The sequence below is a fragment of the Zingiber officinale genome, chromosome 7A (assembly GCF_018446385.1).
Source record: "Zingiber officinale cultivar Zhangliang chromosome 7A, Zo_v1.1, whole genome shotgun sequence".
Taxonomy (NCBI): domain Eukaryota; kingdom Viridiplantae; phylum Streptophyta; class Magnoliopsida; order Zingiberales; family Zingiberaceae; genus Zingiber; species Zingiber officinale.
Window position 1 is genome coordinate 109,567,970 of NC_055998.1, and position 16,132 is coordinate 109,584,101.

A 16,132-nucleotide genomic window follows, 5' to 3' on the forward strand; every position below is an offset into this window, starting at 1 on the left:
ATCATAATTTTTAGAGTATATTGATGGGTTAAAAAAAAATGGCAATTCGCTGTAGGTTGATTGAATCTGCATGGATTGACACTTATCAAACACTACAAGAAAATGACTATTTTATGATTGAATATTCAGTAGCTAAATACATTCATCTTTAATTTTTTTTTTTGTTGTTAATTTTTAATGACAGATAGATCTCTAAATTAGTGATTATCATATTAAATTTAATCACCAAATTAGCAATCGAATTTTAAATCAGTTACTATTTTAGCATGACTTTAATCTAGCTAATACATATTATGTCATGCCCCGAGATATACGCGTACCGACATCGGCGTTACTCGCGAATATCAATACTTGAAAACAAGTTGTTGGTGCAAGTTGCACCAGAATCAAACATAAATTTTGATGTTGTCAAATGTTCAAGTTAAGTCTTGTTGTGATCTAACAAGTTGACTGAGTGTGCAGACTGTTTACTCAATCAGAAAGACCTAGTTAGAGGCTAGGCAGGAGAAATCTTAGCAGATCGTGGAACCCAAGTGCAAATCCAAGTGGGTCGAGGGGACCCGACGCTTGACGGTGCGATCGAGAGGTCTGGAGGACTAAAGATCAAGGAAAAGTCCTGGCGAGCCGATCAAAGCTAAGTGAAAAGTTCAAACTAGATCTGGAGTATTTAAGTTTGGCAGGTAGATTGAGGTAAACAACTGGAGGAGTGACAGTAAGGTCGGGTTCCCGAAGGGAACAACCTTAGGTCGCTGATCCAACTAAAGAAACTGGGAAGGTTTCAAAGTTGAGAACAAGACAATTCTACTGTCTTTTATATTACTCATGCATTATAATATTACTGTGCTAATATCTGTTTTACAGAATTCTTTTCTGTCTAACACTATTTTGTAGGTCCGGATGGATCGGTCGACTGAACCGGAGGATCGGTCGACAGAACCATGATGACTCAGCACAGGCCAGTTCATCAGCATCGATCAGAAGCAAAAGGAAAGAGAGCTGATCGGTCGACCGAACAAATCAACATTAATGGAGCATTAAATGTGGATCTCGGCTAATTTCGACGAACAGGGAAGGAGCCTATTCGGTCGATCGAAAAATTGGATTGGTCGATCGAACCCTTAATGAGCAATTAATGTCAGAGATCGAGCCAGTATCAGACTCCAACCAAGAAGGAAGGGAGTTGGTTCGGTCGACCGAATAGAGGGATCGATCGACCGAACGTCCATTACACCTATAAAAAGAGGCTCGAGGTTTGAGGCTTAAAAACACTTTCTGATCGACTGAAGTTCTCTTCTGCAAGCTGCTCATGTTACAAGTCTTCATCAGCTTTGCAAGTCACTCCGTTCGATAGTGCCGATCAAAGCTTCAACTCCATTATTTGTCGGTATATTTTATTAGCTTACATTGTAATTAACTTAAGCAAGATAGTAGGTTGTTACTATCTTGCTCATTTTGTACGTTCTGCTTCTTTCCGAGGATTTTGGAAAGAAGGGTTATAGTGGATTGTCTATCGGTGCGATCAAGGATCGCGGGCCTTTGAGTAGGAGTCGACCTAGACTCCGAACGAAGTAAACAAGCTTGTCTTTCTTTTTACTTTCCGCTTTGCACGACTCTACTTTCAAAGAAAAAGTGAAGTTTTAAAAAGGCGCGATATTCACCCCCCCCCCCTCTATCGCAGCCATTCGATCTTACAATTGGTATCATAGCCTCGTAAGCTTTGAAATAACTTAACTGTTTTTCAAAACATTTTTTTTTAACTTTTTCTTTTCTTTTAGAATATTTTTTTCTTCTTATCTATATTTTTCAACCACTACTAATCCCAAGACGAAAGTCTTAGAAACATTTTTTTAATTTCTTTCTTGCAAGGATCACTACAACAAAAACATTAAAAGACAACGGTTAAAAACCGTTGTCGTAGGCCCTTTAAAACCGTTGTAACTGGCAGTGTTGTTAAAAGTGGAGGCTACGACAACGGTTTTAAACCGTTGTCTTTTGAATGAAAAGACAACAGTTTTGCAACGGTTTTAAACCGTTGTCTTTGAATGAAAAGACAACGGTTTAAAACTGTTGTTGTTTAGAGCATTTTTTATTAACACTGCTAGTTTACAACCGTTTTTGGGGCTTTGACAACGGTTTTTAACCGTTGTCTTTGAGGGTGATAGACAACAACAACAGTTTTAGATCATTGTCTTTTAAATTATTATCTTTTAATACCAATATATCATATTTCAATATAAATATATAATAAAGAATCATAATCACAAAAGAAAGAATATTTTCCATATCAATGTCATTCAAAATGTTACTTATACAAGAATTATATTACAATCACAAAAGAAAAAACATGTCTAATATTCAAATAAAATTTATCCCAATACAAATAAACAAATAAACTTCATTTACAACTAATGAATAATTGTCAAAAGACTAGAAACTTGTGATGGTGGTTCATGCCATGTAGGATTGCAAGTAATTATTGTCAACTCAAGCCCCATCAAAATCTTCAACTTGTAGAATTTCATCGGACTCCTCTTTCTCACTTGCTGATTCTTCCATATCAACCTTTTCCAACATTCTGGATTTTTGTGAATCAAAGTATGTGAGCAAAGCACCAAAAATAAAAGGGAAGAATATAATACCTATAGAAGACGTAAAACAGGGTTGATAGCTGAAATTTGGAGAAATGTAGTTGCTACAATCACAATAACAGATTTGATAAATCATACTCTTCAAGTACCCCATTCATATCGGCAAATAAAACCAGAACATAAAACTTTGTCAATAGAACCTGCAAAATATAAACATATATTAGAAGAGTTCATCTTTATCTGAAGCACTAGTAACTCTTGACCATATACAATTTTTGATACAAGGAGAAAGTTTCATGAAGGTTTATCCTAGACCTGCAAATGAAGCTACTTTTTAGTGTTGTATTAATGTAAATGGTTTTCCAAGTTTTGAAGTATTAATAAAACTCGACTTAATGAAGTTAAAGCTTATCCTAGAGTTCAATAAGTTTCTCATGTGACCTGCTGTAGGAAATTCTAAGAAACAACATAACAAGCCTTCTGGCAGTACAAAAACGAAGTCTGCTAAAACAGAAATTTCTGTCTCAAGACTTGACATACCTGTTGGCCTCATCAAAAAAGTTCAGAGGCACCCAGATGCAGATTCATTCTATGTTGAAGAAATTGATGTCGGTGAAGAATCCCCTCGAACAGTTGTTAGTGGCCTCGTGAAATATATTCCTCTTGAGGAAATGCAGGTTTATTTTGCTTCCCTTTTCAAATTTTCTTCCATTTGGATGTGAATTTCCTATGTTCTCTAAATCACTGGTGCAGAATCGGAAGGTTTGTGTCCTTTGTAACTTGAAGCCTGCAACCATGAGGGGCATAAAGTCACAAGCAATGGTCTTGGCTGCATCAAACGATGACCACACAAAGTTAAGTCGTTAACTCTGCCTCCATTCTTACAAGTCTTTGCTTTTACTAACCTGTTAGTTTTTTAGTATTATAATATTGGTTGGTTTACCTGGGAAATTATCATCTTTACATGTGATCATTCATCAAGAACGACTAATGAATTCATTTTGTTTCCAGGTTGAGTTAGTTGATCCACCATCATCAGCCAAGGTTGGTGAACGAGTGACCTTTCTGGGATACTCAGGCGAACCAAACAGCGTCTTAAACGCCAAGAGCAAAGTTTGGGAGAAGCTGCAGGTTGATCTGCAGTCTAATAAAGAGTGGTTGCCTGTTATAAGGATGTGCCTTTCACAACATCTGCTGGTGTTTGTAAAGTTTCGTCTATCACAAATGGAGCCATAAGGTAGACAATCTGCCTTTTTACATTAAGGTCCAATGCATTATAAACCAAAAATTATAACAAGTATGAGGTCAAAAAAGTATTGAACAACAAACATAAATCTTAAATGAGTTTCATATGCTAAATAAACTCCATCAAGAAACTACTACTTGATTAAAGGATAAAATTTCTAGTCTTAGTGAAAGTGCAGGCTCAACTTGCAACTTTAATCAACTTATTCAAGCAATAGCGAATACAACTTGATCAAGGGCTTCATGTAATTCCCACTAGTGGGTGATTCTTAATCAACAATTATTATCTTAAAGGAGAGATCAAGGGATTCTCGGATAAATCTATTGTAGCATTGCATAAACTAAGCTAACTAAGCTCTGACAGATCTTGTTTCGCCATCAAGTTTCTAGAAACAAAATAAAACCATTAGTGTGTTTAAGAAAACAAAGACTTCTAATCTACTTATCTGTCAAGCGCCCAAGAGGTATGCGTTTCATCAAGACTAATAATCTGTGAATAAAGTCAATAGGAGATTAAGGACTAAGATTAAGGGCACTTTCAAAGAGGAACAATTATAACGTCAAGCATAAGGAAAAATATAGAATTAAGTAAATTATACAGTAGCCCAGCACAAGTGACACAATAGACTTCTTCCGAGACAACTAAGATATTAACAGACTTATTTTGCACTCATTTCTATCTCAAGAATATTCCATTAAGAGGGAAAAAGCTAAACTAGATGCAAACTAACCTTTCCATTCGGCATTGCAAGTATTTCTTTGATTCTCTCGATCTCTATGATTAGAAAAATGAGAAGGCAATAAGAAATAATCATAAGAAATCTAATACATAAAGGAGTATAAAAGAATCTGACAATGTTTACTCGCATTGGAAGAATAAATTATATCATTGGATTATAGCACCAGAAAAACTTGCTAATTACATCAATTTTTAATCTCTAAAGTCAACACAAGGATGTCACTAGATGCTAACCAATTTGCACTTGTCACTAGATGCTTGAAAGATCTTAAAGTGAAAAACTATGGAATTGGCAAATATTAATCAAAGGACTACATAATGGAGAGAAAGAATAGCAACATCTAATAGTTATCACACATTGCAATAAACTATGAGAAAGGTAGCACACAGATATAATTAGAAATTCTTCACAATTCTAACATGCTTAAAAAAAATCAGTATGGGGAAGTATTAGCAAATAAAGGACTAGATCTAATTAAATGAGTCAAAGAAATCACCTTCTCACATGTCTCTCGTTCTACTGTGAAATCTTACAGCATAGTTACACAGATCTAATGGATCAGAGCTAGGTCAAAAATGTAGCAGACAATCTTAATTCATTACAGGAAAGATGTGTGATGAGAACCATATCCATTGTGGGTCTCAATTACTTCAAGCTGGCGGAGGGCAATCCAAAGCACTCGCTTAGCTCTATAATTCAATATTCCAAGTTCGCATATCTTGGATGTTCTAACATCTACACCTAGAAGATATCCAAGCATAACAGGTCAATGTCAATGCATATTGAAGCTAGAAATTAGCAGTTTGAAAGGATAGCAAAGAGATTCATCATGTGCATTGAGCTTGTTAGCACTTCTAAGGTAAAGGTGCCACAACAATAATCTTTTAGTCTATACCATGAATCCAAACATACATCTTATAGGAAAATTGAATCTGCTTGGAGCTTATTCATGAATAAGCACCTGTTGTCAACAATAATCATATTGAAGCTTTGGAAGCATCTTATACATACACAAACAAAAGGGAAATTGTAGATGAATTAAGGCATGCTTGTACTATAATACCTTGTCTTCAGGCACATGATCATGTGAGTGATCTCCATGCCCTTCCCAAGGATGACGCCAACCCTGAATAGGTGTTTGTACAACAGTTATATTGAGATGACCAAGGTATAGGATGATATTCATAGTAAGGTAATTTACCAAGACTACTGGTCCATCTTGCTTGGCCCTATAAAGAATCCAAAACCTGCAAAGGAATGTATATTCACATGGATCATCATGGTTATGTTTGAAAAAAATGAAAGCATTATTTAGAAAAAACCAGCATTTAAAAGACATTTTTTTAATCTGTCATTTGATTTAATGTTTGCAAGGAAAAAGATCTCGGCAGAAATATTATTGTAGAAATTGGATGAAAATTGTTATTTGTTTCATCATATTTGTGTCAAAGTCAGTAAAAGTCGTGAGGTGTTGAATTGAAATGCCCACATAGTAACCCATAGGGAGAAAAACATGTCAAGAATATATTACTTTTGCAATAAGATAAACACCAGAACTATCTCTCCACTTGAGCATATTAACAAACATGATCTCTGCCTTAGACATGTTGAAGTTCCGCAATCACAAAAATCTGCAGAGAAGAATAGAAAGCTATAGCATCAATAGTAAAATTCTTTCACACGATATAGAACTAGGACATGTATGATCAATATAATAATAAGAAGGATTCAAAAAGAGAAATTTCTTCCTGCTACTTAACAAATGTATTCTAGCCATACTGGAGAAGTGTATGGTAGTCATCATACTTCTCAGGTAGCTGACCCTTCGATAGTAGTGTGTCCCTCAACGACTTCACCACTTTCTCCTCATTCGGATCGTGGACGCCTTGGAACATCGTTGGAAATGCATTGCTTTTGCTGACCTTAGTGAGCGATTTCTACAAGGACCTGAAGGTCAATTTTGAAGTCAAAGGGGGCTTCTTCTTCTCGGGCTCCGGAAAATGCCAATGTGATTCCAAAGGTCCGTAGAACGTGTTTGTCCTTCTCGTCTGCTTCTGTTCCTCAGTGGTCGTCGAATTCCTCCTCGAAGAGTCACCATTGGACCTGGCTGTAGGATAGTTACCCTTCCACCAAGAACTCATTTCGCTTACCAGCTTTCTTTATCTCCTAAATTTCGCAGAATGCCTAGTTTTGACAGAAGATGGAGGTGGAGGTTGGAGGGAAAAGCCTGGCTTCCCTGGAATAACTTCAAGCGCTGAGTGGAAGCCATGGAAAGGAGATCGCCCTCCATCTTCAAATGATCTGTAGAAGAAAAGGAAAAAGCAAAGAATATGAAAGCGTGCGATGGACAAAGGAGCGATCGAGTCGAGAGAGGAATAAAACAGAAGTGCTGCTTGATCTTAGCAGTGCTCCAAGGTCGTCGAGGTCGCGGTTGGTACAATCCGTGGCTGCAGATCAGAGGTATGCGATGAGGTTTAGGATGCGTCGACAAAGATCGCCACGCATTGAAAACCTCTAAGCCTTCCATTCTACTCCAATCCCACAGCTACGCGCTCACCATCACCATAGAAAACGAGAGAGCAAGTGAGAGGTTTTAGGGATTGAGAAGGTAAAGGGGCAGAGAGAGGGAAAGACAAAACGCAGCAGCGGCAAAAAATTGCGAAGGGGAAAAAGCGGCGAAAGAAGAAAAACAACGCTATTCAATAACACTTAATAGACAACGGTTTTCAAAAACCGTTGTCGTAATCCCAAAAAAAGCGCACATAGACAATATTTTTCAAAAACTGTTGTCGTAGCCTTTAAAAACCGTTGTCGTAGCCCCAAAAAAACATAAATAGACAACGGTTTTTAAAAACCGTTGTCGTAGGCCAAAAAAATTGCTAAAAGACAACGGTTTTTGTTAAAACCGTTGTTAAAAGGTAAAAAGACAACGATTTGGTATAAAATCGTTGTCGTTTGAGTGTTGTTGAATGCAGATTTTCTTGTAGTGGATGTCGAACTCGTATCAAGAAGGTTACAGTATTGTCTGGCCTCGACTATTCAAAGGAGAAAATTTTAGTTATTGGAAGAGTAGGATGGAGTGTTACTTGAAGTCCGATATTGAGCTTTGGTTCATGATCTTGAAAGGCTACACCCCTCCGATGAAAGATGGAACACTATTAGAACCAGAAGAATGGACTCCCCCAATGATCAAAAAGGCACAACTGAATTACAAGGTGATTAACACTATCCAGTGCGGGCTCACAATGGAGGAGTTGAACCGAGTCGGCCCTTACGACAACGCTAAAGAATTGTGGGACTCTCTAGTCAAACTACACGAAGGGACCGATAAATCTAAGGTAAATAAACGGGATTTACTTTTAAATAACTTGTTTAATATTAAAATGTTTCCCGGAGAGACGACCTCGCAACTACACGCTCGACTGAAGGACATCCTCAATGACCTCCATCTGATCGGACACAACTTGGAAAACCGCGACACAATAAGGTACGCACTAAACGCTTTTTCGAGGAATGCTTTGTGGGCATCAATTGTAGATGTGTACAAAGTTTCTAAGGATCTTTCAATTCTTAAGTTAGATGAGTTATTCTGTGAATTGGAATTACATGAGCAATCTAACGTAAGCCATATCGAGAAAGAAGTTGCTTTGTATGCAAGTCCGAGCAAGGAAATGAAATCAAAAACAAAGATCGAGTCAGAAAGTGAGTTAGACTCTGACTCGACAAATGAAGAAGAACTCATCAATATGGTACGGAGACTTCTGACGAAGAAGAAATTCAGAAGAAATGCCAAAAAGACACCTATCAACCAGATGCCAAACAAATTAGAAATGATTTGTTACGGATGCAACAAAAAGGGGCATTTCAAAAATGAATGCCTAAATCGGAAGGAAGAAAGGCCTAAATCAACAAGACGAAATAAAGCCCTCCAAGCGACATGGGACGAGACCTCTTCCGACGAATCTGACACGGAGCAAACAAAGCATTCAAGCCATCTTGCATTTATGGCAAGAAACGAAGATTCCGACTCCGAGTCCGATGAAGAGTACGAGTCCGAGATCGACATTGAGTCCGATAGAAGCCACAGATTGGAAGATCTAAATATGGTAACGATGTATTCTAAGTCTAATTTGCTTAAAGTAGTTAAATGCTTGTTTAAAAAATTGTCAAAATCTGAAAAACAAAATAACTTGTTACTTGAGGAAATAGACCACCTTAAGCAATAAGTCAACTTGAGTAACTCGACTAACCAAGTTCAAATCAGAACTTCAACTCAAGTTGAAAAACTTGAGGAAGAAAATTCCGACTTGAAAGGTCAAGTCGAGTGACTCAAGAAAACGTTGGAAAAGTTTGAATTGGGGTACAAGTGTCTAAACATGGTACTTGGATCACAACGAGCCGTGTACAACAAATCTAGACTTGGTTACAATCCTAAACAAACAAACAAATCATACTTGTCATTAATTAGTCAAAATGTTAGAAGTTAAGTCCAAGCATGGGTCCAAACAAAACATTTAACCGAACCAATTAAACCAAACCTACACTTAATCCCTAAGAGTCAAATTCATTACTTAGATAGACCTTATCTAAGCTATGACTCAGGGGGAGCAACTAGAAAGACAATTCAACCAACATGATTAATCAAACTCATACACTTAGGATTATGTTTACTTTCTGCTTAGAACAGTTAGATAAAAAAAAGGTTTTACCAAACCCTACAACATAGCATCGGAATGGATTGGAATGATAGTACGTTAAAGAAATTTTGTCGAAGGCATGTCTAGGCTGAATCTTGTATATTCTACTTGGTGCACTAGACTTAGTAGATCTGACCGAAGTTACCCCAGTCAAACATGGACTAGATAGACCAAAATTTAGTATTAAGTCTTTTGAGTGGAACAGTTTGGAAAGTCTTCAGCAAGTGGTCCACCGTTGATATACAAGAAGGTCATATGTCTCGCCACTGAACTGAAAATTTATCCTTAGAAACCTACTTGATTAATCCAAAGCTAAGTTTGAATCTAATATGGGTTCAATAACCTTTTTCAATAATTCAATTAATTAAAATTATATTTTTTTTAAAAAACTTAATTAATTTTTTTTAAAAAAAAATATTTTAAACTTAAAAAATTATTTTAAACTTAATTAAAAATTATTTTAAACTTAAAAAATTATTTTAAACTTAAAACTTAAAAAATTTATTTTAAAACTTAAAAAATTATTTTAAACTTAATTAAAAATTATCTTAAACTTAAAAAATTATTTTAAAACTTAATTTAAAATTGTATTTTAAACTTAAACTTAAAAATTATTTTAAACTTAAAACTTAAAAAATTATTTTAAAATTTAATTAAAAATTTTATTTTGAACTTAATCTTAACAATTATTTTAAACTTAAAACTTAAAAAATTATTTTAAACTTAATTAAAAATTATCTTAAAATTAAAAAATTATTTTAAAACTTAATTAAAAATTTTATTTTAAACTTAAACTTAAAACTTAAAAAATTATTTTAAACTTAATTAAAAATTATCTTAAACTTAAAAAATTATTTTAAAACGTAATTAAAAATTTTATTTTAAACTTAAACTTAAAAATTATTTTAAACTTATTAAAAATTATCTTAAACTTAAAAAAATATTTTAAACTTAAAAATTAAAAAATTATTTTAAACTTAAAAATTATTTTAAAACTTAATTAAAAATTTATTTTAAACTTAAAACTTAAAAAAAATTATTTTATACTTAATTAAAAATTATTTTAAACTTAAAAATTATTTTAAAATTAATTAAAAATTATTTTAAACTTAAAAATTATTTTAAACCTTTTATAACCACCTACTCCTTTTATAACCTTTGTCGTTGGTTACAAAGAAAGAAAAATAACAGAATTCTGTTTAGAAAAAATCTCCCTATCTATAACCAAGTTAAACCAAACCAAGTTAAGTTAAACCAAATTAAGTTAAACTAAGTTAAGTTAAACCAAGTTAAACCAAATTAAGTTAAACTAAGTTAAGTTAAACCAAGTTAAGTTAAACCAAACCAAGTTATGGATGGGTGGATGTGAGGCTTATATAGAGACGACAACAGGGACCTAGAGGAGGAATTAGTTTAGGCCTCCTGATGGGCTTGGGCTTCCTGTGTTTGGCTTGAACACCTAACCCAAGTCCATCAATAATAACTCATACATCTAAAGGGTTATTATTGAACTACCGCACCAATCTCATATTACAATATGAGTTCCTTCTTATCATGAGTGCATTAAACTCCCTATGTTTAAGATGTCGTATGTCCGTTAATTAAATAAGTTACTGACAACTCAATTAATTAACATCTGATTCCATGAGTAGTAACACTCAACTTTATTATCATGTCGGACTAAGTCCACCTGCAGGGTTTACATAATAATCCTTATGAGCTCCTCAAGGGGACATCATCAGCCTAAATAATTAGGATATAGATTCCTTCTATAATCAATAACACACCATATAAATAGTACTATTTCCTAACTCATCGGGTCTATTGATTTAACGGATAAATCTCACCCATTGAAAAGTTAAAGAAATAAATACTAAGTATACGTGCTTGTTATTATATAGGGATTAAGAGGACGCACATCCATAATAACAAATGTTATGTTCTTTTATATAGTCAGTATAAATCGAACAACCTCAAATGGTCCTGCTTAATATACACATAGTGTGCTAGTGTAATTTTATAGCCAAGACAGACTAATATCAAATTACACTATAACTGTTCCAATGGTTTGTCCCAATCCATCTTAGTTGTGAGCTACTAATTATAATTTATAAGGAACCGATAACATGATCTTCTGTGTGGCACTACACACCATGTTATCTACAATATAAATTAAATGGATAACTGCATTGACATATATATAAATATAAAATATAAACATTTGACCAAAGTGATTCTCATTTCAAAATATTTCAAAACAAATGTTCACACAAAAGCTAGGCTTATAGTATATATCCCAACACGGACAGCCCAAAGCAGTCATCCCCATGGTTTGTAAACCCTTACTCACCGTTGTTCTTCTTCTTCACCGCATCATCTTCCTCGCACACGCTCTCTGTTGCTCTCCTTCTTCATGGTTCCTTATCGGCGATACTCCTCAGTAAATTTTTTCTTTCCTTACTCCTTTGTTCCCTGATTTTCGTCACCCTCCTTGCTTTTGCTTTCTGTTGCTCCTCCAATTTCTCCATTTTTTGGCTATGGAGCATAATATCCAATTTTCTGTTCCTAAAGGAAGATCATACTTGTCCTGTAAAAAATATATAAACAAATCATCATTGCATAAATTAAAATTTTTAAATACTAAAATTATACAAAGTAATTTAGTTACCTTTATAACATTTAACATGTCTTTCTTTTTGTTTGTTGGCATTTTATGCCGATCTTCAACATCAATTGGACAATACTTATCATTCCTTGCTAAAGAACCCAAGAAATTAGTAAATTTTTTTTTGTTCCTATAGGGCGTCCCATATCATCACATAGAATTCTAATACACGGTAGTGTGCTAGGTAGACCCCAAATTTCTTTGATAAAAGTAGGACCTCTTTTTTTCCACTTAATATTATGCTGGTGTTCATTTTCACTAGCTATACAGAAAAAAAATATAATACAACTTAAAATTAATGATTCAATTAAACTATTACGTTATTCATATATGTTACCTTCATCAAATCCCTGACTCATATCATCATTCTGGTTTGGAACTGAAGACATGTTTTCAACAGGTGGGATATTACCTTGCACATCAACATGTAGTTGATTTGAAACTACATCTCTTTAGTTATTCAAGCTACCTTCTATGTTTTGACCATATGTAAAAGTATTGATTCCATTAAAAAAGATAAATACAAATAAACACAAATAGTCTCTAAATTTGTCATGCATAAAATGAGATATTACCTTGTCTGTGATCTGTGTGATTTGTATTTATACCTGGTGGTTATATATCTATCTCAACTTGATGTTTAAAACGAGATTTCCTATTAATTCGACGCTTAGGAGCCATTCCTAATAAAAATAATAGTTAGTTATAGATTATAAATAATAAAAAGACAATAGTTAAAAATGAAAGGGAAATACATATCACCATATATAATTCAGACATAATATAGTAAAAATCCATTCTACTGTGATTACAATGATAAACATAAATACATAGACTAGATAAAATCTCTTTATAAATCGGTATCAATTTCCACTCTTGCAACATCATCACAAACCTAAACAACTTCTTCATGTTCATTGCAATCTTCTGAATTACAAATATAACTTTGGAGATATGTATCAACATCTGTCATAGGCTGCATTTTATACTTTGCTCGTGCATCAGACGTGATAATGACATGTCAATCACAATCATTTAGATCTTTCACATAAAATACTTGCATAGCTTGAGATGCTAAGATATAAGGCTCGTTATGACGCCTAACATCTTTAAAATTAACCAACATAAAATCATCTTCATCCCATTTTAATCGTTTGCCTTTGGAGACCCACTCGCATTCAAATAAAACAACTTTTTGACATCCCCCATAATCCAACTCGATCACATTTTACAAAATCCCATAATAATCAAGTTCACTTAATACTGGATTGTGATCTTTTATACTTGAATAACTTGAAGTAGTTGCCCTAATAGTTACACCATAATTTTGAATTTTTCTCTTACATTCCACTTCTTTTGTATGAAACCTAAATCCATTTGAAACAAATTTATCATATTGTATCCCAATGATATTTGGGCCTCTAGCAAGTGATCTCAAATCATTTGATACTGGATCATCTTCTAGAAGATTTGTATCTTCAATCTATCATACAAGAAGTACTTAATTATATATGGAAAAAAATAATATGTATTTTTAATAACTATTACAACACAACTTACATGATTGGCAAACCACGAGGCAAAAGTTTTACTATGCATACGTTCAATTTGATGTAGTGGAAGACGGGAATGACTAAGTTGCACAATTCCACGATGTTCACTGCAAATTAGTAATATTAATTTCATAAATAGTGATGACTAAATAGTAATATATTTAAACACCATGAATTATATAAAATCATACTCTACATAAGAATCGTATGTGCTGACAATCGATAACACATATTAATGAGCCTTCTTTAATATCTTAATATCAAACTTAGTTGCAATGGCCTTTCCAAGTGCATAACCAGATATGTTAAACACTTCTAATGCAAATGTTGAGTCAATATTTATATTATCATTTCTTGATGATTGATTAAATCTTGTCTCTATATAATCCGCTAAATATAAAGAGCAGAATGTCAAACATTCCTTAGCCAAATACCCTTCAGCAATAGATCCTTCTGGCCTATTTCTATTTTAAACATAGGACTTCAATGTCCCTAGGTACCTTATGTCAAAAACACAATAATTAGTATTATTTAACAAACGATATAATTTCAATAAAATAACATTAAAAGATATATATATTCTGAGTGCTTATGATCCATCTGATGCTAAACCAAGCATTATGCTCCTAGGATCCTTTGCAAATTCTGAGTGCTTATGATCAAATGTTTGCCAAGCTGGAGAGTCAGCTGGATGTCGCATGTAACCATCCTTTGTGCGAGATTCGGAATGTCATCTCATATGGGATACTATTTTGGATGACATGAACAAACGTTATAATATTGGCTTTATTGGAAAATACCATAAAACCTTTCATGCAAATTTTCGCTTTTCACCAGTAGAATCATTTTCAGATGTTTCCCATTTGGGCTCACTACATGTTTCACATTGAATTCTTTCTTTGTCCAACCTCCAGTACAAAGTGCAATCATTAGGGCAAGCATCAATCTTTTCATAATCAAGTTCTATTTGCTTCATCAATTTCTCTGCTTCATAGTATGATTTAGGTAAATCATCCATGACATTAGGAAATGTTTCTCTCAACAAATCTAAAAGCATATCAAATATCTTATTATTAATTTTGCCTAGACACTTTAAGTGAAACAAGCGAATCATGAATGCAAGTTTTGAAAATTTCTTACATCCTTGATATAATTTTTTTTGTGAATCATCAATCAATTTATAGAATTTCTTAGCCTTTCCAGTTGGAATCTCCTTGTCATTTTCAAATTTTGATATACTAATTATATTATCATTATGCTCAGAGATCCCAAATGTCTCATAAATTAAACTTTGCATATCATCTGCATCGTTTCTAGATGGAACATAGTAGAGTTTATAGATGCACTATATGCTATCTCTCCATGAGCTACCCAGTGAGTATAACCTTTGATAAATCCATCAATTGTCAAATGATCAAAGGCAACATCTCTTGAAACAAATATGTCAATCTTACATCGTATACAAGGATATACAATCATTCCATTTATATTTGCATTAGAAAATGCAAAATGTAAGAAACTTTCAACACCATTTCTATACTCCTCCGTTTGTCTCGGTAAAAACATCCAACTCTTATCCATAATGATTCTAAAAAAACACTTATTAAAATCAATTTAACATTATGATAAATTGTTAAATTTTAAAATGCATATATACTAAATTTAACATTTATAAATAAAGAACTAAGTTACAAGTGAAATTCAAGTATAAGAACTATAGACCACAAATACAGTTTAAATGAAATTTAAAGAGATATGGGCTAAGGCTTTACAAATCAAGAATGAAACATCATTACTCAAGAGGATACAACAATATATGGTATCTCATAATTTACCTCACCTAAAAAAAATATACAGTACAAAAGAAAAATATTCAATACAAAAAAAAAGAAAGGTAACAAGGAAAGACCTTTAAAACTTAAGCTTCTGGTGTCTTAGACCAAAACCTCCACTCACAGCTTCCTTCTATTCCTGCAATTGAGGTTTTAAGATTCTCAGAATTCCCTAACGCTTGTTGATCAATGACAAGGAGAATGATTTGGTTAATTTAAGGGTTTCCAGCTTTAGCCATATCAGGAGTATGAATCAATGCTTGGAACTTTCTTTGAGTTGCTGAAGAAGCATAGAAAACAAGCAAGTCTATGTGCTACTGATACTTATGCTAAGTCTATGTGCTAATAAGCTTTTGTTAATCATAAAGTACTTAATCATATGTAAAATGACATATCTACTTAACCCTTGAGTTGCAAGCTAATGGTGATCAAAACAAAACTTAACAAAGAGTTCTGATTGTAAAAAAAAAATACTAATGAACTATTTATAATTGCAACAATAATGGTGATCATAAAGAATAAGTATCGATCAAAGAGTTTTGATTGCGACAATACTAAATAGAGTTCTGATTGCAACAATAATGGTGATCATAAACAATTAGCTTAGCGTTCTAAATATAGAGTTCTAATGCTTCCTAATTTTAAGATAATCATTTAATGTATCTTGAGTAATTCAATTCTACTCATTTTTGGTAAATTCCTTATCAAAAGAAAGTTTTCTAACAATATAGTTGGACTATATAACATAATACCTATCAGTAAGAAGGTTTGAATTAATTAAGATCACTTTATGCTCTCCAAAGCATCTTTGT

At 33.4% G+C, this 16,132-nt stretch overlaps 1 protein-coding gene across 1 annotated transcript; it reads left to right on the forward strand.

The window, feature by feature from the left end:
• Positions 1–2,942: 2,942 nt before the first annotated feature.
• On the forward strand, positions 2,943–4,017 carry LOC121999600 (probable methionine--tRNA ligase). Its single transcript, XM_042554259.1, has 4 exons — positions 2,943–2,962; positions 3,076–3,265; positions 3,342–3,443; positions 3,600–4,017. Exons 1-4 carry the CDS (start codon positions 2,943–2,945, stop codon positions 3,822–3,824), a joined length of 537 nt encoding a protein of 178 aa, XP_042410193.1. The 3' UTR covers positions 3,825–4,017.
• Positions 4,018–16,132: the final 12,115 nt, after the last annotated feature.

Bases quoted from the DNA above. Each gene is read 5' to 3' on its own strand.
- LOC121999600 (XM_042554259.1), top strand. From the start codon at position 2,943: ATGGTTTTCCAAGTTTTGAA. The intron at 2,963-3,075 runs GTATTAATAAAA...GCCTTCTGGCAG, and splicing joins ATGGTTTTCCAAGTTTTGAA to TACAAAAACGAAGTCTGCTA. The intron at 3,266-3,341 runs GTTTATTTTGCT...TCACTGGTGCAG, and splicing joins TTCCTCTTGAGGAAATGCAG to AATCGGAAGGTTTGTGTCCT.